Source organism: Cavia porcellus, unplaced genomic scaffold (assembly GCF_034190915.1).
Source record: "Cavia porcellus strain 051 isolate PalLab524CR breed Dunkin Hartley unplaced genomic scaffold, mCavPor4.1 scaffold_17, whole genome shotgun sequence".
NCBI lineage: Eukaryota > Metazoa > Chordata > Mammalia > Rodentia > Caviidae > Cavia > Cavia porcellus.
In genome coordinates this window covers 20,737,541-20,763,715 of record NW_026947500.1, presented here as the reverse complement: position 1 = coordinate 20,763,715, position 26,175 = coordinate 20,737,541, and the positions used below count along the sequence as shown (strand labels likewise).

The following is a 26,175-nucleotide window of genomic DNA, read 5'->3' as shown; positions in this document are numbered from 1 at the left end:
CACCTTCTAAAATTCTTTTCTTGCATATAGTTCAGAAATGACTTTATCATTGTAGCTGTCTAAATTCTGAGTGTTTCGTAACAGATCAGAGTCAAGGTAAAAGTGTTTTATACCCCTGGGAAAAGACTGAGGGGCTTTAAAGATCAATGAGTTTTTCTTCAACAAAAGGGTGTATGCCCAATTTTATGAAATGCGGCTGCTCTCTTACTTGGTGAGGGGGTGACTATTAGCGAGATTTGGAGGTTTTCTCTGTCTGACTGAAACAGCTCAATACAGTGTTGACACTGTGTGTGTGCAGTCTCCTGTCAACCATTCACTGGTGTTTTTAACCCACCATTCACACTCCAGTCACACACCCCACATGATGATGTCAAGCTGCTGATGCCGGAGCTGGGAAGCCCTGTGGTCCCTTGGGTTTCAATTCAGAGTGATGCTGTGACCGTCTCACTTTGTGTTTGTTCACCAGTGACCTTTGCATAAGGACGAAGTCATCGGAGATACCTTTCTCAGTGTCCCCATCACTGAGAAAGTCTGCATGTGTGTAGACTTCCTTTCCTTTTCATTATCCTCTAAACAATGCAGTTTTATTAGGGTTTTGTTATAATTTTTCCCAGTTGTTTCTTACATCGTTTACTTATCTGGTTTTCTTTTGAGGAAGGTGAGCTTTCCTTCATAGGACTGGGCTCCTTGGTTACCCCGAAACAAAATTACCTACTGACGGGAACAGATGGGTCATTTCCCTTTAATTGTGTTTTCAAAGTAGCGCTGGTATAGTAGCTCAAAACAAAGGATTTTATAAGCTGTTGTGAAATCATCTAAACAAGGATTTTGTGCACATTTGCTCAGCATTTTAAAATGTGCAACAGTTTTCTATTTTCAGTATCTCACTAGCATTAGGGATGCTGAGAATCTGCTCACTAGCGGACATTGTTTATGAGTGGGATTAAAAAATGAATTACAGTAGTTGTCTTTCTAGATCCAAGGGTTCCATATATGTGTACTCAGACAGCTACAGATGGAAAATACTTGCTTTAATTGCATCTGTTGGGAACATGTGTGTAGACTTCCTTTCCTTTGCAGTATAATTCTTTACATGGCATTTGCATTGTCGAATTGTAAGTAATTTAGAGATTATTTAAATTATACTGGTGGATGTGTGTGGGCTGTGTACAAATGCCATGCCCTTTTCTACAAAGGACTTTAGTCTGGGGGAGGTTCTGGAACCAGTCCCCCTCTGGAAAGGGGCCACTGTGATCCTTTGGTCAGCCAAGCTCATGGTGCACATAAACTGCATTTGCATTGACAAATATGGTAGAAGGAGCTTTTCTTGGTGTTGTTGTTGTTATGATAGTCATTAAAAGGAAGAACTGCATTGATTTAAAAATAAAGAATTTTAAAACAAATATAGCATATCAATCATATGAACTTATTTTAATAAACAGCTTCCTAAAACTATAATTAAAATACAGTAATTCATTTTAGAAATAGCTATCATTTTGTGTTTGAAAAGCTTGTGTATGTGCGTACTGTAATGGAGCTGGCTTGTTAATACACAGCTTGCTTATGCCCAAAGCCAGTCCTGGTTTGATCCTCAGCACTGCAAAAAAGGAGGAGGAAAGAGTAAGAAATTATTTGAAAGGGGCTATTATACACTGGGTAGAGTTGACTGGGTTAGTTGCGGACTGGGCTGGCTTTGAATTTTATTTTAGGATCTGGTACAAATTAAATATTCACTGAATCTTACTCCTTTTTTCCTGATTCTTCCTCTTTTTTTTTTTTTTTTTTGGTGGTTTTATTTTTGTTTTTTTGAGACGGGATCTCACTGTGTAGCCCAGGCTGGCCTCTTAACTTGCATCAATCTTCCTGCCTCAGCCTCCCAAGTGCTAGTATAGGCACGAGCCACCATGCCCAGTTCCTTCGTACTACTTTTTAATACTTTCAAATAATAATAGAAAAAACGCTCTCTCATGCTCCTGCTCTGTCTTCTTACCTTTGTTGTCTTCTGTCACCATGAACTGTTGCCTCTCTGCCATGCGCCTCCCTGCCTTGGAGCCGGCCGATATGAAACATACACAGACTGAGCTAAGCACACCTTTCCCCTTAAAAGAAAACAATGATAGGAAGGTAGGTAGACAGGTAGATGGATAGATAGCATAGTTACCATTTGATCATACTGGTTTTTGACATTGGTCGCATTTAATGGTCACAATACTTTATGTTTTCCTGGGGACACACTATTCAGCTCTTCGGAGATGTGTCTTGGTTTCTAACATTTTTTGTGTGTGCAAAATAAATGCAAAGTATTCTGAATGTGAAATGCTTGACACAAGCGAACTGTTGGTATATGGCTTGCAAACTTTGCTTCCTATAGTGTTCAGTAGAGTATTTTGATAGAGCTAATTGTAGTAGCATGTAAGTTCCCTGGTCCAAATTTACCACCTTTAAAAAATTTCAAGCAGCTTTTTGATATCCTTTAACACTCAGTTGACCTTGTAAACACTTATATGAACAGTTATGATACTAATTAAGTTTTAAGAATGTATTAACTCAGCAGTCTGTGAATAGAATCCTAAATTGCCTTGAGTTTGAGGTTGCCTCAACAGTTACAAGAGCTCAGGGATTTCATTTATTATTGAACGGTGATCTTCTGAACCTGTGGTCCAGTTTTTAAACAATTTAATCATCAGAGTAGTCAGTGCTAGGTTTTAGACTGGCTGCAGGGGGAGGGGCCAAGCCGGGTGTGGGAGGGGGATAGATCAACGTGCATGGGGCCTGGAGGCTGTGGGTCAGAATCCAGTTTGAGAACAACCTCTCTGCCGGGTACCAGCAGCTGCCTCAGTACCCCACCAGGATGTTGGTGAAAGGCAGGCAAACAACGGCCAGGTACTGTAAATTGTAGCTGCCACCTGCAGTCAGACTGGGCCCAGGAGGAGGCAGCTGTTCTCTCAGCAGAGTTGCTCAGTGGGCTGGACTGACCTTTCTTCCGCCACCCCTAATGCTTGCAGGGAAGGAGCGGAAGAGCAAGAGCAGGAGGCCCTCCTGCATCAGTAACAAGTCCAGGGATCTTGGATGAGCATTCACACTGTGGTTTGGACAGTGCAGCTGCCGGTTTGTGTACCTCATGTAGTACTGGTAAATGGTCCCAGGTCCCCCTCACTGTGTGTCACCATTAGGAGCTCGCTCGCTTTTTAGAAAATCAAGACTTGTGGTTTGTCTTTGAACATGCCCCATCTCTAAGACAGTTCACTTACTATTATTATTTTGAAAAATAAGCAGAGGGTAAACCAGTGGTTGCCTAAGGACCCTCCCTCGCCTGGTGCTGGTGAAAGTGAGGCAAACAGCAGCCAGGCGGCTGACAGCTGTGTGCTGATGGATAGGCCTGCTGTTCCACATTTCCAGTGTCCTTTTGTCTGCATTTAAGATTATTGTGCCAGCCTACTATATGTATAGGTAAATAAAAAGTTTGAAAATTTTAAGCTAGTAAAATGTAGGACAATTGGATTCTTCTTCTTCTTTTTTTTTTTTTTTTTTTTGTCTTTTTCCTTTTTATCGGTACCGGGAGTCGAACTCACGACTGCCTGCTTGCAAGGCAGGCGCTTATGCCGCTGCGCTAAGTCCCCAGCCCCTAATTGGATTATTTTTAAAAAATCATTTGTGATTTTTTTTCTTTCCAGTTTTTGTGTAAGAGCTGTGGAAGTTATTTCCTTTTTTTTAATGTAAAATTGTTTATGCTGTGTATTTTTTTACCCTGTTGACCTTTTTCATTTTAGTGCCTGGTTATGAACTTGTATTGATTTTTTAACATTCTGTGTTAATCTGGAGAGTGATTTTGTTGTTGTTTTTTAAAGATTAATCAAATTCTTGGCATAAGAAAAACTGTCATCTGGCTGACATGTGAAAATAGTTACAGGAATTTTAAATGCTGTAAACATTGTGACATTTTTCCAAGAAGAATATTTGAAAATAGTTTATTGGTTTCTCCGGCAACTGTGTTTGTGGTTGGGATTTAAATGCCCTTGGTCGTTCTTAGCTGGTGTAGGGTGGCCATTATAATGTTTGGTTTTTAGACTGTGGCCGACTCTATGTAGCTAAAGCTTCAAATCATTGAGTGTAAGAATAGAAATACGAAACATGTCTAACTGAATTATTATTTGAAGTCTGGATCAAATGCTAAACTTGGTTGAGCCCCTCATGACATCTGTCTCCCATTAGTTGAGCATCTTCTTGGTGTTGAAACACAGGTTTTTACCCCACGGCCAGAAGTAATCAGGGGCAGGCAGGGCAATGACCGGGTGAGGTGGCGCACGCCTATAATCCCAGCACTCATGAGGCTGAGGCAGGTGGAGTTTGAGGCCAGTGTGGCTGTATAGTGAGTGCAAAGCCAGCCTAAAACATGTAGTCAGACCCTACCATGCTGACCACAGTTCTCCCCATTTTCTTTATAAAAGAGAAATGGGGTCTTACTGTGTTGCGTAGAAAGCGCTGAACTCCTGGGTACAGGTGATCCCCTCCCTCGGCTTCCTGAGTAGCTAGGACTACAGGCATGTTGTACCACACCTGGTTGGCTATGGTTTTATTCAGAAAAAGAAAGAAAAGAAAAAAAAAAAAAAAGCTTTGAAAAATGCTACTGAGTTGTCAGGTATCCTCCACGATAGTTCATTCTTTCCAGGAAATTGCTGTGTTCCCCCAAGAGATTCCTCAATCTTCCAGAAAGGAGCGGGGCTCACCAGTGCGTGCGGAGCTGCATCTCTGCAGCCCCTACCCACAGCTCGCAGTAGCAGTCACCCCCACTCCCGCTGCCTGCCCAGGTGTCTGGGAAGGGCTTCACTTGGGGGACTCTGGGTCTGGGTGTCTCCCAGGCTGCACTTCTCTATCTGGAGGGTCCCCTCCACGGAGGCACAGCTCATTAGCAAGTCCGTGCTGGCAGAGAGACTTGGTGTTCACTGTGCAGGCTGTATGAGCGAGCACCCCACACCGCAGGGAGCTTGTGGAGGGATCCTCACTGAGGGACGAGGTGTCCTTGGGTGCTGGCCTTGGCAGCCACACTCTGTCCTCACCAGCACCGCAACACTCTTTTCCGCACTCTGGCGTCCACTGTGGGAACAGCTTGGCAAGGGTGAAGATAGCAGGAGGTTGGATTCTTCGGAGCTGTCCTGAAGCTGACTCTCAGGGCTGTAAAATCTCAGTTGTCATGTGTTGTCTCCTGGTTCCAGGTAGTTCTGTGGAATTCAAGTGGGCATTCTGTGTAGGTGGCTTCCCCTGAAAATATACCAAAAGAATTTGGGAACAGTTTAGATGATGAATTGCTAGGAGCATAGTGATAAATTAGGAAAGTATTTTGGTTTGGCGATTATTAATCGGAGAATTTATGTTGACCTAGAAATGACTTAAGGCAGTTTTTCCTAAGTGACACACTTAGAATAATTTCACTTGGGATGGACTTTTGAATCAGGAAGATGAGTAGACTTAAAAGAAAATTATAGATTGCTAGCCAAATATTTCTTGGATGGTTATATAAATAGATTTAGCCTCAATCTATAAATTTCCTCCCATTATGCCTTATATTTAGGTACAGTCATTTCATAGTGCATTTTTTTTTTTTTTTGGTCTTTTTCATTTTTATTGGTACCAGGGATTGAACTCATGACTGCCTGCTTGCAAGGCAGGCGCTTATGCCGCTGAGCTAAATCCCCAGCCCCCCATAATGAGTTTTTAAAATTACAGCTTTTAAAAAGTTCATCACTAGGACTTTAGGTTTCCCTCCCAGGAAAAAATTACATTCTCCGAATTGAATTGTGTTCCAAGTCTAACCCATAGTTATTTAATATTTGACTTATCTTACACCAGTGGAAAGCGGAGAACTCAGTTACACTGATCGTACGAGGCTGGTTTTACAGTAACTGCATTCTGCATTTAGGGGTAAATTGCATTTTTCTCTTCTCTTTGTAAATGCAGGTTATATATTTGGGGAGAACTCCGGAAGAAGCGTATGGAATATTAATCTTTGGAGATACATCCTATATTCCTTTCAGGTAAATATTGAGGACGCTGGGATGGATGAGACAGACCCTTGCCAGAATCTCTTTATGGCTATTTCTGGAAGACGCCCTGTGGTTGGTGTGTGATGTGCAGACCCAGGGTTCTCGACAGAGGCACTGCTGCGGCTGGTCTAGAGGGTGTTCAGCAGCAGCTGTGCCCTCTGCTTATGGATCCCAGTACCACCCCCACCCCTACTCCAGGGCCCCAAATGCACAGACCCCTCCCCGCTGGCCGAGAACCACTGTTGCTGATGAAAAGTGAGTTTTGCAGGCAGGTAAGAGAATCCTGGAGCTGCCTCTGAGGAATTTGGCTCCTAAAAAGTTAAGCTGTAAATTTTCCCAGTAATCAGAGCTCAACATGCAGAGGTAGTTGGAGAGCTGCTAATAAGGAAGCCCTTCCCGGCAAGCCCTTGGAGCAGTAGAGTCACGAGGTGGGAGTTGGTACCTGTCCATAGGTGTGGGGCTTCCTCATCCTACACTTACGGGGTGGTTATCCTGAAGGAATTTTGAAAAAAAGATAATGTGGGTTTTTCCCTTTAAATCAGATTCTAACAGTTTCTCTATGTGTTCATTGAAATATGTAGTCATAATTAATTCAGTCTGTGTAACCCATGTAATGCCTTGTACTTCCTGCTTGCAAACTGTGTTTAAATTGAACCCGAAACTGCCTCAGTGCTGCCAATTGGGAACTGAGATTTCCATCAGCCTGCTAGTGTAATAAACAGTTGTTGCCTTGTAAAAAAGAAAAGAAAAGAAATATGTAGTCCTAGAATCAGAGCTCCTGTGGTGATGAATGGGCAATAAATGTGTGAAGTAATTTTACTCTGCATAGTTTTGTAATTATTTCATGCTACTTAATTACTTCACTGTTCTTCCACTGCCAGAGAAGTTATTTTAGAATTGCTGCATATACCCTGAGTGTCAGATTTGGAAGATCCAGCCTTACCTTTAAAAACATAGCATTACGAGTCCCCGCCCTTTGAAAAAGTTTCCCTAATGATCAGGAGAATCTTCTTCTGAAATAACTGTACTCATTCCACAGAAGAGACGTGTTGGGAACGCCTGCAAGAAGTCAGTCACATACTCTAAATAAGTCTGCATGACAGAGATGGAGCGAATTAGAATTGATTTGAGCCCAGTAGCATGGCCATCTCTGTCTTTCTGGTTCTTTCTGTGCTCTTAGGAATTCTGTTACCTGAGCTAAGTGGAGAGATGGAGATAGAGTAGTATCTGTATTTCCACTGGGAGAGACACTTGAAGGGTCTGAGCCCCAGCCGTTGGTCACCTCTTGATATACAGTGACCATTTTGTTTGCTCCCTATAATGTAACCTTTCCTAGTCACCGTCCCCCTGGTGTCTCCTCTGCAGGGTCTGGAATGGGAGCACGGTCACACATTTCTCCCAGACTAAGGGCCTGTGAGCCACTGTTGGCATGGAAAATGTTTTGTGTTCATTTAAATACAAGTGCTAAGGAACAGGGTAAATGTCTTGTGTTTAAAAGTTAGTGACATCTGGCACAAGAAGCTGGTTACTTCTGCTCCCAGGAGCACCAGCCAGAAGCTCAGTTCAAAGGTGTTCCAGCTTCGTGAAATTCCCTCTGTCAGATATCGGATTTATCTAAAGCAGTGTTTCTTAGAGAGTGGTCTGTGAGCTTTTTGTCACCATTTTGTAATGAAATACAGAGATTGAAAATTAGCTTTTAGAGGTGTTCATAGTAATACAGTAATTTTTGCTCTATGTAATCAAATAATGAAAAACTTGGGGCTCATAGCTTATGTTTCCCCCCCCTTCCATTTTTTTCTAGCATTTCAGTTTTATTTACAAAAAGTAAGATTACTGCATTATTGTGGGTTGTGTATTTTCTTGGGACATAGTGTGATTGCTGATAGCTTCCTTGTTCACATCAGACCGACAGGGTGTAAGTCTAAGCTCTGCTTCAGTTCTGTTATCCTCTATAAATTTGAACCTGGTAGTGGGACTTTGGTCTGTTTGAGTACAAATGGGAATGAAAATCTCTCTGAGAAGTGGATTACACCCTGCACATCAGCACACTTGAAACAGTTTGTAGCCCTCGCTGACATTTGTTATTTATACATGCCTTGAGGTTTATGTAACAGTATAGCATAGTGTAAGGTCTTGCTGTGAATCAGCAGCTCCACATGCAGGTATGCAGAGCACCCCATCACCCCGAGAGACCCCACTTTTTCGTTTCGGCATGCATCTTGGAGAGCCGGGAGCTGCCTGTTTTAAAGACTTCAGTGCCTGTGAGGCTTGGCCATATGTGACAGGCATCCGGGTTTCAACCTGTTTTTTTGATTCAACAGTATACTGTTCACGGCATGTATCAGGGTGGTTCTTTTTGGTTTTTTTTTTTTTTTTTTTGTACCAAGGATTGAACTCACAACCTTGTGCTTGCAAGGCAGGCACTTATGCTGTGGAGCTAAATCCCCAGCTCCATTTCACTGCAGCTTGGGTCCAAGCTATGGAAGTGCTATTTTTTTTTTTTTTTAAGAAAAAAACAAAACAAAAAAAGGATAGAAATAATACATAATTTCAAAAAAACATACACAGTAGAAATCACTAGTTGATAGTTACATATTGTCCTCTTAGAAGTAGTTGTCTATAGAGTACTTTTCCTCTCTTTTTTACAATAGCAATTACACATTTTGGGTTTTATTACTCCTACATTTCATACTACTTTTTACACTAGAGACACAATGCGATATTTATAAATACGATTCTTGTTTATTTCACTAATGAGGATAGCCTCAAGTTGTCTTACCTATGAAAAAGGCCTCAAGATCATCCTTTTTATAGCTGAGTATAAAAATACCACATCTTTTTCATCTACTCTGCGACTGATGGGAATCTTGGTTATTTCCAAGATTTGGAAGCCGCTGTTTTTTAAACCAGTGTTGGGCCTTATTCTATAGTTTCTAAGTAGTAGTCTCATCTATTTTTCCAAGTCTTCTAAGTAGTGTTAATAGCAAAGTGTTTCCCCTCACCAAGGCTGAAGTACGGGTTCAGAGCTGCCGGGAAATCTTATTTTTCTCGATAGAACTTTCCCTGATAGAGATTTGCAGTGAGGTGACTGTGGGTATAGATGCAGTGTTCGGGTGGAACTGCCTGCCAACCAGTTAAGCCACTTTCTCAGGGGCACAGTGGTAGTAGATGGCTTTATCCTGTGGCCTTCCTGTCCCTTAAGCAGAGAAAAGTTAACAATTAAATTGTAAAAGGTCCTGGGCCAGGGATTTAGCTCAGTGGCATAAGCACTTGCCTGGCAAGTATAAGGTCATGAGTTCAGTCCCTGGTACCAAAAAAAAAAAAATCGTTAAAGGTCCCAGCATAATGAAAGGAGCAGAATGCTTGGTGACCATGCATCTGGTAGCTCACATGCTACCTTCATTTCCAAATTTTTCCTCTCCTTAGATGGTGATAGGTACATACATGTGCACGCCTAGACACATTACAGATTTATACATCATCAACAAGCACACTTTCCTGGCCACAGTGTGGTACAGCGTTTTCCAGTTTAAAGAACAAATTCAAACACCCTGCTCTTGGGGCAGGAGTAGATTCTATTGGTCAGCTAAATAGAAATGGAGGCTGAGTTTTCAGAGCCAGATGAGACCCAGAGAAATCATCTGAGCAATCAGGTGCAAGTGTGGTTTTCATTCTGATCAGCTCTGTTTGGAGGGTAGTGTGCTACGGAAAATTCACTGTGTTACCTATGTTTCAATGCTCTTGGAATTTCAGAGATGCCGCCTACGGGAGTTGCAGTTTCTATCTTACACTGCTCGACTGTTTTCACGCGGTGAAGAAGGTAAGTAACTCTGGGGTGCACTCGTTGTGGTGCTAGAGAGCTGAGGAAGAATTGGGGTGTCCAGGCTGACTCCCCAGGGAGCTGCCTGTTAGAACTGCTCCCACAATGCGCGCAATTTAGGGGTGTCCCGTTTTCTAATTGACGTTAGCTTGGGGTACCAGAGTGGGACGCAGTGTATTCTGAGTTTCCAGGTGGCTCAGCCTGAGTTGGGGGACAGCCAGGGAACAGCAGGGGCCGGGGCAGGGATATAGCTCACTGGTAGAGCATGTGCCTGGCCTGGGTCCCCTCTTCAGCACTGCCCAGAAAACCCCAACCAAGAAGATCTGAAAGAGTGAGGGGACAGTCAGAATCAGTTAGGTAACTGGATTGATGATTTTAATGATTTAGAATGAGTTTTGAGAATATCGTAATTTTTTTAAAAAGTAATAAATGCGTTACTGGTTTCCAGTGAAACACAGATTTAGTTTGCTGAAGCCTTCAATTTCATTTATCTATTTATTGTCTTTTTTGAGATGGTCTCTCTATGCAGTTCAGGCTGGCCTGGAGCTCATTTTGTAGCCCAGGCTGGTCTCGAACTCGCAACGATCCTCCTGCCTCAGCCTCTTGAGTGCTGGGATTACAGGTGTGAGCCACTATGCCTGGCTTGAAGCCTTTAATTTCTAGTTTGACAGAAGAATTTAGGGAGCTGGATAGCTTCTGCACAGAGCTGAGTGGATCGCTGCTTTGTCAAAGCCACACTCAGGGCCAGGGGTGCAGTTTGGCGGTAGAGGCCCTGGATTTCCTTCCAGCGCCAACAGCACAGAAGCCGCTCCCCCATGTGTCTCTAGTGTGATAGGTCAGGACCGTATTTTTATACTCTGTTTAGTTTTAGTCAAGGGTTAATGGCTTCTGCGTTTCAGTGGGAACATTTTTTCATTTATGGCAGATTTCAGATGTTACTGCATTTATCAGTGTGATTGTATCTTAATTTTAGGATGGTTTCTAGTAGGATCAGCTTATGAAATTCAGAGAGAAATGGGAATTCCTTGTAAACTTGTTTATTCTGAGGTTGGGGATGGAAGCCAGGGCCTTGTGAAGGCTGGGACTCCTCTGCCCAGCTATGTGCGGCCCTGAACTGTGTTAGAAGTCTCACTCTGTTGGGGACGTTGCTGGTGCAAACGTCATGGAAGATGACACTAAGGAAAGGAAATTGATTGTAGATCTGGTCGTGAAATTGTTACTTAAATATATATAGTCCTCCATCCTGATTTCATTTTCTGCCATCGGCTTCAGTACAGAAATGTTAAATGGAAAATTCTAAAAATAAAACTCATAAATTTTAAATAACTTTTAGTACACTCGACTGTTGTAAACATTCTATTTTTGTGCTGGTTGTCGTTACTCTCTCTGTGCCTAAGTGTACAGGAAAAACCCAGGTACATACTCCATGCTGTCTGTGATTGTGAGCATCCCTGAGTGATCTCGGACTGTGTTCCCCACAGAGAAGTGGAAACGACAATAAATGTATTTATAAAACGAGGGCAGTGTAGATGGTATTCAGCCATCCCAGGTTACATGCATGTTTTGGGGTATAAATGTTAAAACAGGCTTGGGCTGGGGATTTAGCGCAGCGGCATAAGCGCCTGCCTTGCAAGCAGGCAGTCGTGAGTTCAATCCCCGGTACCGATAAAAAGAAAAAAGACAAAAAAAAAAAAAAAAGGCTTTAGGAGACCTTGGCACCGGCAGTCCCTCATTGATGGAGAATCTGGGCTTCTGTCCTGGATGGCCCAGGGACTCAGCCCGAAGGCCGCCCGCTCTTAATTCATCCTTGTCTGAAAACCAAACCAGACGCTCTGCTTATTTTGCTTAGTGATGAGGCCACAGGATAGGACAGAAAATTTATTTTCTTTTTTTTTTTTAAACCAGTACTAGGGATCGAACTCACAACCATGCACTTGCAAAGTAGTTGCTTATGTCGCTGAGCTAAATCCCCAGCCCCTAAAAATTTATTTTCTTATGGGAAAGAGTAGTGGTTTTGTTTTTTTTCTCAGAAATTTCAATTTTAGCATTGTGTCACATTGATCTCTTATCCGTATGACTGTTCAGAAGAATTTGTGGGTTAAGGTGTTGTGGGCTTGAGCTGAGCTAAATTAGCAGCCCATGGTTTCTTTCCTCAGTATTACTTATATTTAGAGAGCATTGGAGGCTGCGTTATATTCGAACCCTAGTCTCTCTGTCTTGTGCTGTGGGCAGTGTTGATCTAATAAGTTAGTAGGATTCCTGTGATGTCATGATTATTATAGTCTGCATGAGTAAGATACTGGTAACTGAAAATTTAAAGTGACATTTCACTAGATAATGTTCTATAATGAGATAACAGAAGCATGGGAAGCATGCAGCCTGACTTCCTTTGAAACCGCTAACTGGAAAGTCACCTAAATGTAGTGGTGCTTTGCCAGGTACCGTCTGGTGCTTATCATGAGGGAATCGTGTCCTTACTCGTGTCTTTCTCCTCACAAGCTTTCTTTTGGATTTCAGGCAATGCAGTACGGCTTCTTTAACTTCAACACCTTTAACCTTGATGAATATGAACACTACGAAGTAAGTTTTCAAGGATAATGATTCTATCTGTCCGGCACAGTTGGGGTAAAACTGTTGACAAGTGTTGTCTACATCTAAGGTACACAGAGTCATGTTCAATGGACAGCTGCCTCCTAAAATGTTCGCCACAGCCAAGGTGACGCACACGTCCGTGACCTCACCTAGTTTCCTGTGTATTTGCTGAGAATATTTAGGTCTCTGCAGCAGATTTCAGGTGGACAGGCTATACGTTGAATCTCCAAAACTTACTCATTGTGTAACTGAAAGTATAATTCGATCGAAATTTCCCTATGTGTTATGTAGCCTTCCTCACTGTGACCAAATACTTGACAAACAGCTTACAAGATGGCAAGATTTCTTTTCTTTCGGTTCACAATTTCAAAAGCTTTGGTCAGTGCTCAGCTCGGCCCACCATGGTGAGCCCCGTCTGAATGGTGGGGCAACACTGCTGCCCCCCTCTTCTTGGTGAGGAAGCAGAGAGAAAGGAGGAGGGAGCAAAGACAGAGGAACACTCTGGAAGGGCATTCCCACACTCACCTGCTTTCTTTCGCTGAGGGCCAAGCACCAGCTCCTGAGCTTCCCAGCCCTTTGTACTGACCTGGGAAGAATCCATTCCTAAGTGGGGTGACCCATCGATGGGGTCAGAGGCCCTGGTCACCTCCTGAGGGCCCAACCTGTGAACACTACAGCCCAGGAGCTTTGAGCGAACAGTTAAGATCCAAACTGTCACACCACATTTTTTTACTCTGTAACTTTTGCTAACTGAAGTGATAATCTTGTTCTCAAAAGCAGTTTAATGTGCCTGGAGTAAAATACTCGCAGTCTTTTTACCTTTGGCCCCATTCCTCAGGCCTAGTGTATGTTTTGCTTTTGTTTTGTTTAGTATTGATGAATTTTGCACATTGAAATGAAGTTTATAGAAGGGTACAATAACATGAGTGATCGTTACACAGATGCTCACTTCTGGGCCATATGTTCAAATATATTGTAAAGAGGGAAAATCATACCATGTTCCAGACTATAAAATCCAGGAGCAGGTGGGCTGTCAGTGTGTCGCCATCCCAGTGAGGCTAGTTTTGCCCTCAGGCTATTCCCTGTCCACCCGTGGTAGAGGTGACTTCCACAGCTTTCATCTACCACAGTGGAAAGAAACCACCACAGGAAAGGGAATCTCACTCCAGCAGAAGACCTGTGAATGCCCCTCACTTCCCGGACCCAAACCGTGTGCTGATGCCTGGACAGCCTGTCTTCTGCAGGAAGGGTGTGGGATCCTCCGGCAGTGCCTAATTTAGGGCTGGAGTCCTGGGCTGAGGGTCCCGTGAGACTTTCGGAACAAAATAAGGCAAGCATCTTAGAGGTCACGTGCATTTTAACTAATTCTGATGGCGGTGGTGGTGGTGCTGGGAATCAAACTCCGACCGTGGCACTGAGCTCCATATAAGCTCCTTTAAAGCCTTTTATTTGGAGACCGGGTCTAAGTGGCCCAGGCTGGGCTTGAATTGCCATCCTCTTTACTCAGCCTCACCAGGCTGACATGCATTTGTCAGAAGGAGACACTCTAAGTCCAAGGCCCATCCTCCAAATGGATGCTGAGCGATGGTAAGCCTCTTGCAGGCAAGAAACCTCCAGGTGCTTGGCTTTGTGTTCTGCTGACTTCGAGCGTGTTTCTCCCAGTAGTGGAAGGGAGTTTCCCAGACAGCCGTCCGCATGGCTGCATCCTGAGAACTCAGGAACCTTTTCACAGTCCCCAAAGTAGCGATTATTGAAAACTTCTCAAGCTGTTTTACCAATTCCTTGGGTGAATACTGTAGTTTAAGGATGTATGACAGCTGTTAACACACAGCTAGGCTTTGCTAGGACATACCCACGCTGTCCTTTCTGTAGTAGCAGTCTATTCTAAAGTACATTTAACTGCCACCTTACACTGTTGGCTTTAACTCAGTCATTGACACCCTTTCTTGAGCATGTTTCTGTAAAATTAAGTATTTTACCTATTTATGCCAAAGGTTGCAGTTTTGCGAATTTTTACATGGAATTCCTAGATGCTCCCTAGAAAAATTCAAGCATCAAGAGTCTGAAGAGAGGGGCTGGGGATTTAGCTCAGCGGCATAAGTGCCTGCCTTGCAAGCAGGCAGTCGTGAGTTCGATCCCTGGTACCGATAAAAAGGAAAAAGACAAAAAAAAGAGTCTGAAGAGAAAAATTTTTCATGTGTTCCATTGTTATATGCCGTTATAAAAATGGAACATTATGCATATAAAAGGATTATAATGGATTTTCTCTGTTTTGTAAGCAAAATGCTAAGAACATCAGCTGCCTTTAAAGCACGGTGATGGCTTACATGTACTGAGGAGCTGTGCAGGCACTAAATGGGCTTTCTTCTTGCTGCCAGGAACTGGGGCTGCAGTGTCTGGATGTCACCCCCACAGACACGGTTACAGACTCCAGGGATCTGTGGTTCTGTTAAATCTGTCTAGTGTGTTTCCGAATTTTAGAGGTTCATATCTTACAGTGATTCCATCTGCCTTTTATTTTTCCTGTTTCAGCACCTCTGAATAGGATGCATCTCAGCAGCCTACAGTGCCAGTATCTGAATGAAAGCTAGTTGTTTCCACATCTAATTACAGGTGGCTTAAGAACTCCGAAGTCCTGGTTTCACTTAAAAATCAGATCACCTGGCAGCATTTCTGCCCGCTCCTGCCTAGACCACTTGTTGTAGAACCCAGCTCACAGCTCCTCGTGTTGTGAATAATTTAACAAATAGGTTCTAAATCACCTGCTTGGCTCTTTGTAGATAGATATTCAAGACACTCTTTCTTATTTTTTAGGTTCACATATAAGCACACACCAATTGCCAGGGTAATTTGTCCCCTTTTTTTGGTGGGACTAGAGATTAAACCAGGGTGCTTGCACTGAGTTTTACCCCCACTCCCTAAAAACATTTTGAGATGGAATTTTGTTAAGTTGCGCAGGTTGAGTTTGAACTTGTAACCCTCCTGCCTTTAGCCACCTGGAGTGCTGGGATTACAGGCCTGTACTACTGTGCCCAGCTCTTTTTGGTTTAATCGTCACTAGTTCTATCTTCCTTCACTCTCAAGTATCTTCCTGTAATTCTTTCTTAAAAGTCTTATCTACCTCAGAAAACGCTGTCTCTCAATTACTATTAAGTATGCATTATAGTTAAGTGATAAAAATTAAAACAGTGACTCATTCCAAGGAACTTTGTCTTAAGAAGTAATGTTTTAGTGTCGGTTGTATTTAGGTGGGTTGTGTGTGTGTGTTCATGTGCACGCGCATGTGTGTGCATATGCATGTGCAAATACCCTCTGATCTTATCATTTTGAATTTTCTGATGCATTTGACTAGCCTTATTAAACAGGGAAATGATGGAAAGATGTCCCTCTATGAATAGCAAGACACTGAGAATCTAGGAAGCTAGGTGTCTGTACCCCCCCTCCCATTTATCCAGAGTCAAAATTCCACGTAAGAAAAGACTTAGTTATTCAAGAAAACAGGAGTTTCTAGACTCCTTATACTGGAAAACTTTGCTTTCTGTAGGAATTAATTTTCTATGGAAAGAATTTATTCAAGGCAAAATAACCAAAGTACTTCAGATGCAATAACCACTAAGTACACAGTTTATTTTCACGGCACCAGCAGCTCTGTTTTTCAAGGACTGTGATTACCCTGGCAAGAAACACCATGAGAACAAGGTAACTAGGCCTAGGAGAAGCCAACACTTCCAGGGGTGTATTCAGAGCAAGGAGAACTAACTGATTTTTGTGTTATGGTCATTAATATACTGTTAATATGCAAAAACAAATAAATTGGAAGTTCATCAGAGACTTTAGTATTAATGAGGGTGTTAGAGAGGAAATTCAGTCCAAAAATGAATTTTGCTGGTCTTCCTCTTCAGAAAGCAGAAAATGGAGATTTAAATTGGATAATACCAGACCAATTTCTTGCCTTCTGTGGACCCCATTCAAGATCCAGACTTGAAAGTGGTATGTAAAACTGTGGGACCAATGCAGTTTTGTTATTGAGAGGACTCATTCTGTATTTTCTTTCAAAAAGGTTAAAGTAAGTTTGACTTAAATTCTTATTTTTTAAGCATATGCATTCACTTATACACACTTATATACACTTCTGCCTGGATTTTAACTTTTTGCTTTTTACAGTCATAGTAAAATTGGTATTGAAACACTCAGTCCAGATACCATGTCTGCCCTGTAACAGGTGAAGCCCCACTGTTTTTATTTCTGCATTTTAAAGATCTGGTGCATTTTTCACGTAGGTTATCACCAGCATTCTCCGGAGACTTACATCCCGTATTTTAAGAGTCACAACATTACTACTGTTATTCGCCTGAATAAAAGGATGTATGATGCTAAACGCTTTACGGATGCTGGTTTCGAGCATCATGATCTTTTCTTTGCGGATGGTAGCACCCCGACGGACGCCATTGTCAGAGAGTTCCTGAATATCTGCGAGAGTGCTGAGGGTGCCGTCGCTGTGCATTGTAAAGGTAGGTTTCTGGGGCCAGCCAGAGGGGGTCCGTGTGTGAGTGAATAGCAGGACTCTCCTGCTCATTGAGATTGTGCACCAGGACACACAGTGCTGCCTTTAGTTTTTTTAAAGATGCTTTAAAAATCCCAAATCCAGAGGAAGTGTATAGTGAATTATTTTATAAAGGACTTTAGAAAGGTTTATTAGGTTGAAAATACAGTCATGTGTTCACTAAGTACTGTATCTTCTGTGTGCCTGTTGTGTCTGGGTGTTGTGCAATGAGTTCTGGCATCATCAGGATGTAGAGTAGATCCAGTAGAGCTTGTCTCCATGGAAACTGTGTCCTCACAAGCTGCCATGTTTTCTACTGTTATAACTTATAAGCCTGGCACTTGGTAAACAGTTTTCAAATGAATAAATCATTTTGCAGTAATACACTGTACAATGTCCTAGGATTTAACATTTATCCTGTTAGATAATAAGTTAATAAGGAGTATAGTTATTATGAAGAACAGTATGATAGCAAGGGGAAAAAAACTCAGCCAACTCTGACCTCCAGAATTAAAGCAAATGACTGGTCTTCACTGAAAACTTATAAGGAAGCAAAGAAATGTGAAAGTAGCCTACTCAAAGGGAAAAATCATCAGTAGAAACCATCCTTGAGAAAAACCAGATGGTAGATTTATTTGCAAAGCATTATTGAAGTTCAGAGTAAAAATGTGGAAGAAGTCAAGAAAATAATGTGTGAACAAAATGGAAATATGAATTTTAAATGATACAAAAATAAAAGGAAACTAAAAAGGAATTCTGCAAAGCAAATATACAATAAAATTTACTGAACAATTTAGAGGTAGATGTAGACAGACAAATCAGTGGTTATAAAGACAGAACTATTAAAAACTTAAGTCTGAGGAACAGAAACAAAAAAGAATGCAGAAATGTGAATAGAACTTAAGAGACCTTCGGGATACAGTTAAGCAAACTGTGGATTTAGGGAATTGCACAAGTGAAAGAAAAGAGCAGAGATTATTTGGACGCTTCTGAAATTTAATGAAAGACATGAATATAAATGTCCAAGAAGTTGAACAACCTCTAAACACGGCAAACTCAGAAACTCACATGAAGATGCCGATTATGCACACTGTTTAAACCCAGTGACAAGGGGAGAAACAGCTTACAGAGATGCATGAGGATTGTTGGCACATTGCTCCTCAGAAGCGGCTGAGACCTGCGCGCTGAGCTGATACAGGCGACATGCTATGGGTGGGGAAGAAGTTAGCCTGCAAAACCCCGTCAAAAGTAAGGGAAAACTGCACTAGGTGTGGCACCATTCACTTGTGATCCATGACCCTGGGAAGCTGAAGCAGGAGAATCACAAGTTCAAGCCCAGCTGGTATCTTAGTGACGTAGCAGGACCCTGTCCCAAAATAAAAAATAAAAAGGGCTGGAGCATAGCCCAGTACGATAGAGCCCAGTACGATAGAGGAGATTAAGGCATTTACAAACAATCAAAATGCTAAGGCAGTTTTTATTAGTAGACCTGTAGTACAGGAAATGCTGAAAGGCCCTAGGTAGAAATGAAAGGGCATGGAAGCCAGATGTTATGGTTTGTGTCCAGGTGACCCCCAAGCCAGATGTTATAGTTGTGTCAGGCCCTCATGGAGGACGGGGAGGTTTTCAGGGGCATCTGAATCTAGAGTTTCTGATGCGTCTAGCGTTAGGATTAGGGGTATGAATGGGACACCTGGTGTCCCAGGGCAAGCAGCTGAAGTGCAATCTAAGGGAGAGAAAGAGAATGGCTTCTCTCTTTGTCTCTTGCCGCTTTTGCTGTCTTTGTTGCCATGAGCTGTTGCCTCTGTGCCACACCACCCTGCCTTGGAACCAGCTGATTGTGGCCTGAAACCTCCACAGACTGAGCTAAATAAATAAACCTCTCCCCCTTTAACTTGGGGTGTTTGGTATTTTATCTCAGTAACAAGAGAAAAGTAACTTAACATGTGAAGAAAGAAGTATTTCTGGCAAAGGAAAACGCATGGGAAGTTATAAAGCTGGTACTGTGTTATGTAACATATGATAATTTGTAAAATATTGTCATTATTACAAATGTTACGTTATAGAGATAACAGTATGAGAATTAAAATACCCCAGGGTTACTTCTTCAAAAAAGATTGAACCTTGAACTACATGAAAGATAAAAGAAAAGCCTTACATTACTAAAATCACAAATGAAGGGACTTTATTAATCAGTTTACACAAACAAAAGGACAATTAGAGATCATCATGATTTATCATAGGACAACATATTGTTTCAGCCAAGTAAAATGGACAGATTTCTACAAATATAACATCTGCTAGCAGAGTCATAATGAATTGGAGCGTCTACATGGACCGGTGATGGCATGTGGCACAGATTTACCACCACTGGCATAGGCTGTAAGAGCTAAGGAAGTTAAATCAGTCCGGAAATATACCCTGAAAAGCAGAACTCCAGACTCCAGAGCTGGCATAAAATGGACAACTGCAGTTACGTGGCATCAGCAGTCTTAGTGAAAAGCTACTCACAGCTAACATTTCACACCCCGTAGGGTGGTAGCTTTTACTGAGCAAAATAAAACAGAGAACCAAGCAGTGCCGGAGGATGCTGAGATACTGGAACACCTGTGTACTGCCGATGGGAATATAAAACGGTATAGCTGCTGTGCAAGGTGCTCAAAAAATTGGAAATAGAATTCTCTATGATACAGCACTTTCCCTGGTTTTCAAAAGAAAAGTCATGACTGACTGAGAACGGGACTGTGCACTGGCCATTGAGGTCATTAGGAAGTCAGTGTTTTACTCACATTGCCTTAATGGGATGACGGCCTGTGTAACTGAGCAAGTTTTCTTAGCTCTGGAGGTTGGCGGTCAAAGGTCAGGATGCCTGCAGGACTGGTTCCTGGGGTGGCTTCTGTCTTCCTTAACTTGCCCACGCCCTTCTCCTCTCTTTCCCCCTTTTTTTTTTTTTTTTTTTTTTTTTTTTTTTTTTTTTTTTTTTTTTTTTTTTGAGACAAGCTCTCTATGTAGTTTAGGCTGGCCCTGAGTTCACTATGTAGCCCAGTCCAGCCTCGCACTTGCAACAACCCTCCTGCCTCAGCCTCCTGAGTGCTGGACTCTGGTTTGGTGGCAGTGGCTGTCCTGTGGTTCTCTGAATTACTTTTGGAGACATGCCACTGTGGTCAGAAATTGGAAAACTTTGCCAGGCACTGTGGTGCATGCCTGTAATCCTTGCTAGTCAGGAGCTGTTGCCCAGAAAGCTCTGGAGAGCCTTGAGGCCAGGTGTCACCAATTGGTTTGTCATCCTAGCTGGCCTTGGTCGGACCGGCACCCTGATCGCCTGCTACATCATGAAGCACTACCGGATGACGGCTGCCGAGAGCATCGCCTGGGTGCGAATCTGCCGGCCCGGCTCGGTGATCGGGCCTCAGCAGCAGTTCCTGGTAATGTGAGTAGACTGGGAGGCGTGCACCGCTCTCCAAGAACAGGGAGCAGAATTTTCTGGTAATGACAGATCACGAGTTGGGAAAAACCTAAAAGTTTTGTAACTTTGTCTCTAGAAAGCTCTGTTTTGCTGTCACTTAAATGCTCTAGGAAACAAGCAAGCCTCTGGCTGGAAGGCGACTATTTTCGGCGAAAACTAAGGGGCCGGGAGAACGGGCCCCACCGAGCCACCGCCTTCTGCAAACTCCTCTCACGCGTGGATGACATTTCAATAAACGGGGTTGAAAACGAGGACAAGCAGGAGCCTGAACCGGTAATCGCACCACCCAACCAGGCGCACTGGTCTGTGCTTGCTTTAGGCTGTTGAGAACCTTGTTGGGCATGGAGAAAACACTAGGTCAAAATACTAAAGCATTTGCTGGGTGTTGTGATGCATGCCTGTAATCCCAGCATTGGGGAGGCTGAGTCAAGAGGATCCTTGAGAGTTCAAGACCAGCCTGGGCTACAAATTGATCTCAAGGTCAGCCTGAACTGCATAGTGAGAGCCTGTCTTTAAAAGTTAATAATAATAACACGACTCTCTACGAAGCTTACTTAGAAGGGTTAAAACAAAGCTGTAGGTACAGGAAACTAAATGTTCCACTCCTTAAACACAAGTGGCAAACAAAAATTGGAAGCAGACTCAGTAGATGGAGGTAGTCATTCCCTGGCAGCTGAGTTGGGATCTGGCAGTTCTCACAGAGAGAACTTGTCACAGATCGAGTCTGTGGGGAGAAGCACTATCAAGAGAAGTGGGGCTGGAAGGTGCCTGGGAGATTTTTTTTTAAAAGACTATTTCCAAAGCTGAGATTCCACTGTTCTTCTTTATTGCCTTACGTTTGGTAAGGAGAGGGTGGTCAGGTCGCTCTGGTGGCTCTGACGTGTGACTTGGAGGGGGGAGGCAGATTCCCAGGGGGTGGAAGCCCCAGCCCTACGGATATGGCGCCCCGGGAGCTGCTGTGCCTCCCGCCCTGGGAAGCAGAGCCCGGGTCACTGGCTCCGTGTCTTTTTACTTACGCAGTTCAGTGATGACGACGAAGTCACTGGCATCACGCAAGGTGATAGACTGCGAGTCCTGAAAAGCAGAAGACAATCCAAAGCGCACGGTATCCCCCTCGCGTGAGTCTGGTTTCCCTTGTGCTCCTTGGTCTGGTTTAATACACGAGCCTGTCTTCCCGTGCATTTTTTTCCAGGGCCGCCCGCCTGTCACACCATCCCGTGGCGATTGTGTCCCTTATGGTCTAGGGGGTGCTCGCCCAGGAAGCTCAGGGCTGTGCGTCTACTCGGGTCCTCTAGTGGGACCTCGGGAGCTGGATAGGCAGGAGGAGCAGTGCTAGGACAGTCAGCTGTGACATCCCCAGGAGGGTGACCGCAGACGTAGGTCTCAGGGTCCCTGGTTTGTTCCGAGTTGCCCTTCAGACTCACCGCCACCTCACAGGTCATCTGTTGATAAGGTGGACCTTCGTCACTTGTGACCTGGTGGCTTCGTGTCCTGACACTGTTTGGGGACTGCAGGAATGCAGTGTTCAGAAGCATATCCTTGAGTAATTCTCGAGTTCTGAAGGAAGGATTAACATCAGAACAAGAATTCTGTAGTTACCGAGCAGGCTCATGCCCACGTGTACTTTCCTGTGTGTTCATTCATAACAAACAATGTTTTATTTGGGGAGAAAAGATGGAAGAGAAAGCAGATAGACAGCTAGCATGGAGTGATGGGGAACTTGAGAGCTGCAAACCCCCACATGCACTTTGTTTTGTGTGTGTATGTGTGTGTGTGTGAGAGAGAAAGACAGACACGGGGTGTGCAGGGTGGCGGGAGGTGTGCGGAATCACCAAAACACACCATGGACCTTTGTCCTGGGCTCTCCTGAGTAGGCACGTGGTCTTCCCCATGCCATTTGGAGCCCTCCCTGCGTATTTCTGGGGAAGGCACTGGTGGAGATGGGTCATTTTCATTGAGAAAACTCTGTAGTCACAGGTGGTAGTTGGCAGCATTAATCTCAGAGGCAGCATTATTGCAAGTTCAAGTCCGAGCTAGGCAATTTAGTGACGTCCTGTCTCAGGTTAAAAAGGGCCAGGGAAGTAGCTTAGTGTGAAGGCCAAGGGTTCGATTCCCAGTTCTGACCAAAAAACAAAAAAACAAAAACAGTATTGTATGGGATGGGGAACTGATGAGACAATCCAAAACATTTATGTTGACAGAAATCAGACTTTCTTTTTAATTAGGAGAGATTCTTCATTAGTGTCCTCATGAACCAGAGATCTGAGTTAAAATTACACGCAGGCTTGGGGGCTGCCTGGGAGGTTCAAGTGTCTCCAGGGACCAGAGCAAAGAACCCAGTATCCTCCTCTGAACTCTATGACTGCAGGCGTCTGCTGCGCCCTTAAGAATCCTACTTACAAGACCCCTTTACAAATGGCACATTAGTATAATATATTGTGTATAAGTCTGGATTCACAATATTGTGTATTTTAACATTGAGGGCCATTTAAAACTTTCATGAACATTTTTATTAATGGTTCTTTTGGTTCAGAAAATAATCTTCCTGACACTAAGACAGGGGAGGCCCTGCAGCCACACCTGTCTTAGACTTGCATTAGAGGCCTTGGGGAGCTTCTGTAAGTGGAGGGCTGTACTTAGAGTTGGTAGATTTCCAGTAGACTGCTGGCTCTGCGGCCACCCACCCCTTGAATTGCAGTCCCTACAAAATGAGCGGTTTTGTGGGTTGCTTTGAACCATGCCCCAATTTTTCATTATAGGAATCTGCACAGTCAGTTTGTTTCTTTCCAGGTCTTTGCCCTCTGTTCAGAGCTCAGGCTAAGAAGCAGGGTGCAGGGGAAGCGCGCTGGGTCCGAAACTCTTCCTTCCAGCCAAGGTCCTTAGTGTCTTCTCTGCCCTCAGGAGCGTTTTCTAGAGTTCAGGTCTCTGCTGAGAGGTTCGTGAAAATGCAGAAGGAGGCAAATGAAGAGTAGGATTTCTGTGCTGATGGCCCCAGATCCTTCCCTCCCCTGCCCTGCAGGTTTCCTGGGGTGGAGGCCCCAGCAGGGCCTCATTCCATGGTGTAGGAGGAGGAACCAGGCCTGCATGTCACTGAGTTTCTAGTTATGCCCCATGTTACCCTTAAACAAGTAACAAAGGTGTGTTCTTGACTGTAGTTCAGAACCAAACAAGATAGTAACAATAACAAGCAAACAAAAAAAAAACGAGAAAGAGAAAAGGAAGGACAGAAAAGAGGCCGCTGTCCGTTCCTATTTAATGTAATCTTTTTTTTTTTTTTACCCGTACCAGGGAATGAACTCATGACCCTGACCCTGCGCTTGCAAGGCAGGCCCTTATGCCACTGAGCTAAATCCCCAGTCCCAATTTAATGTAATCTTAAATCACTTTTTTTTTTTTTTTTTTTGTCTTGGTTATTTTGAGACAGAATCTTGCCATGTAGCTCAGGCTGGCCTTGAGTTTGGAGAGATCTTCTTGCCTCGGCCTCCTGAGCGCTGGGATGTAGTCATATGCCACCACGCCCAGCTAAATTTTTCTAATATTGTAATTTAATGTGTTGGTATAAGGAGCCTGAGTCTTAAAAAGAGGCACAGCCAGGCCATTCTGGGCCTCAGAGCATCTTGGTTACAGCTCCTCTGCTCTCCCAAACCCTGTTTGCTGTGTTTTTTCTTTTAAGGCTCTAATGTGTGGCTCTTTTGGCCCTAGGAGAGGAAGCCAGCTGGAGGCTTCCTTTCTCTCTCTGCCATACCTTTTGTCGGTGTTTTAGAAATAACAGGCCCCAGCAGCTGGGGTCAAGAAGACTAGGGTTTGAATCCTTCTCCCCATTTTAATTCATTTATTACTGCGGGGATATTGTTTTGCTTTGGTATTATGTCTTAGGGTAACGCTTGCAAGAAAGACCGTTAATGAGAAATTAGCAAGCTTTGGTGATACTGGAGTTGGAATCCAGCGCCTTCACCCTGAGCTACAGCCCCAGACTTTTTCTTGTCAAGGACAGCATCTCAGTAAGTTGCTTAGCTGCCTCTGACCGGGATCATCCTGCATCAGCCTCCCAGAGCACCAGGGTCACGGGTGTCGCCACACCTGCCTGGCAGTCTCAGTGATTTTAAGGAGGAAGTTTCGCTGCTTTCGCTATTCCAGTGACAGGTCTCTCCTTCCTGTACTGGGGGAGGAGAAGTGAAGTTATTAGAGGCAGTACACTGTGCAGCCACATGGCCTGGGCCTGACCTTCCAGCCTTGCTGGCAGGCCTGCTGTCTGTGCTGACACTGATGGGGCCTATTTAGAATTGGAGCAGAGCTGCCCGGCTTTCCAGGTTTGCTAGAACTAAATGACGTTAATGCATGAAGCATGGAGCCTCGCCTTCATGGTACTGAGGGAGGGATGGGGGTAATGCGTACCCTGGGTCCCCGGGAGTCCCGCTTAGCCTGCCCTGGAGACAAGGTTCCGCTGCAGCTGTGTAAACTAAAGGGTACTACCCTGTGTGCTGTGCTGGAACAGGAACTTTCTGTGCAGACAGCCAGGCATTTACTCCATTCTAAGAAAACTTGAATCAGAGACGGCAGGTGCAGGTTGGGGTGAGTAAAGACTTGCTAGCATTCCTAGACTTTCCTGGTTCAATGTTCATATAAAATTATGTAGCTTAATATGCATTAGTAAATCTGTTATTTGGGGCGGATCATCCAGCCTTCGCTGTGGTACCTTGCATATAGCTCAGTCCAGAGAGCCAGAGCAGACATGCACAGCCCACGTCTCACAGGAGATGCCCGTTAGGACCGTGTGTGTCTGGTCACCAATATGACTAGGAGCTGCTGCCCTGCCGGTTGCCAGGAGGATTCCTTCCTCCCGGTGGACCCAACCCTCAGGAAGGAGAAGCAAGCAACTCAGAGCCAACCTGGATCACAGGACAGAGGTGGCCAAGGAGAAATTGTGCCCCCGGAGGGACACTTGTCATCCAGCTTGCATGAGCATCTTTAACCATGTTGGTCAAGTGTGTAATTCCCCTAAACCGGCTGACACGGGAGCTTGAGTTAGGGTTCTGTGTTCATTGATAATTCTGCCTCCTGTGATTGCCTTAGATGGTCTAGGTTTTTTCCCCTCCTGTAGTTTAATTTAGTTTAGTGTGTGTGTGTGTGTGTGTGTATGTGTACATATTTATACATTTTAACTGTGACTGGTTTCAGTATTACACAGTTCATTCGGTACAGGTATCTCACAAAAGATTGAGTCTAAACTTTTGTTCCTGAGTGTCAAGCCCAGTGCAGCGGAAGACAACAGTTTTGGTCAACATATAAAAATGGCAAAACATCATCCTTTCCCCACTCCGCCTTGCGCCCTGGTTGCCTTCTGGGGCCTTTACGGCACCCGAAACTCCCAGGCAGCTCGACATATGTATTTATTTGTTGTTATGTACCTCGGCTCCCCGACCTGAACATCTCTTCTTTCCCCTCACCCCTCCAGATGCCCCCTCGCTGTGCTGGCCTCTGCGCTGGGCAGCGTGGCCATGTGGTGGATTGTGTGTGACTACATCTTCCCCACCCTGCTCTTCTGTCTCGATGCGTTCAGAGCACAGTAGCCATCAGGACCCTTGGGCAGATAGCTGCTGTGTAAGTGTCCCGCTCCCTTCTCTCCCACCCCCGATCTCGCCTCGGTGTCCCCACAAGTCCTCGTGCATGTCCTGTCTTTGCTGGCTCTCCTGGCTTCGTTGGTTTGCCCATT

General features: G+C 44.0%; 1 protein-coding gene across 7 annotated transcripts in view; it reads left to right on the top strand.

Annotated features, from left to right (window-relative positions):
• Window positions 1-26,175, top strand: part of Cdc14b (cell division cycle 14B) — a 76,742-nt gene that overhangs the window by 38,430 nt on the left and 12,137 nt on the right. For 5 of the 7 annotated variants that reach the window (XM_063227373.1, XM_063227371.1, XM_063227370.1 and 2 more), the window contains exons 5-12: window positions 5,956-6,032; window positions 9,795-9,861; window positions 12,379-12,441; window positions 16,356-16,443; window positions 16,734-16,964; window positions 20,288-20,426; window positions 20,573-20,735; window positions 21,483-21,580. In XM_063227373.1, coding sequence (XP_063083443.1) covers window positions 5,956-6,032; window positions 9,795-9,861; window positions 12,379-12,441; window positions 16,356-16,443; window positions 16,734-16,964; window positions 20,288-20,426; window positions 20,573-20,735; window positions 21,483-21,580 — 926 coding nt within the window. Of the gene's footprint in view, window positions 1-5,955; window positions 6,033-9,794; window positions 9,862-12,378; window positions 12,442-16,355; window positions 16,444-16,733; window positions 16,965-20,287; window positions 20,427-20,572; window positions 20,736-21,482; window positions 21,581-25,917; window positions 26,064-26,175 lie in introns of all 7 variants that reach the window. The other 2 variants (XR_010040064.1, XM_063227372.1) reach the window with 1 other exon arrangement.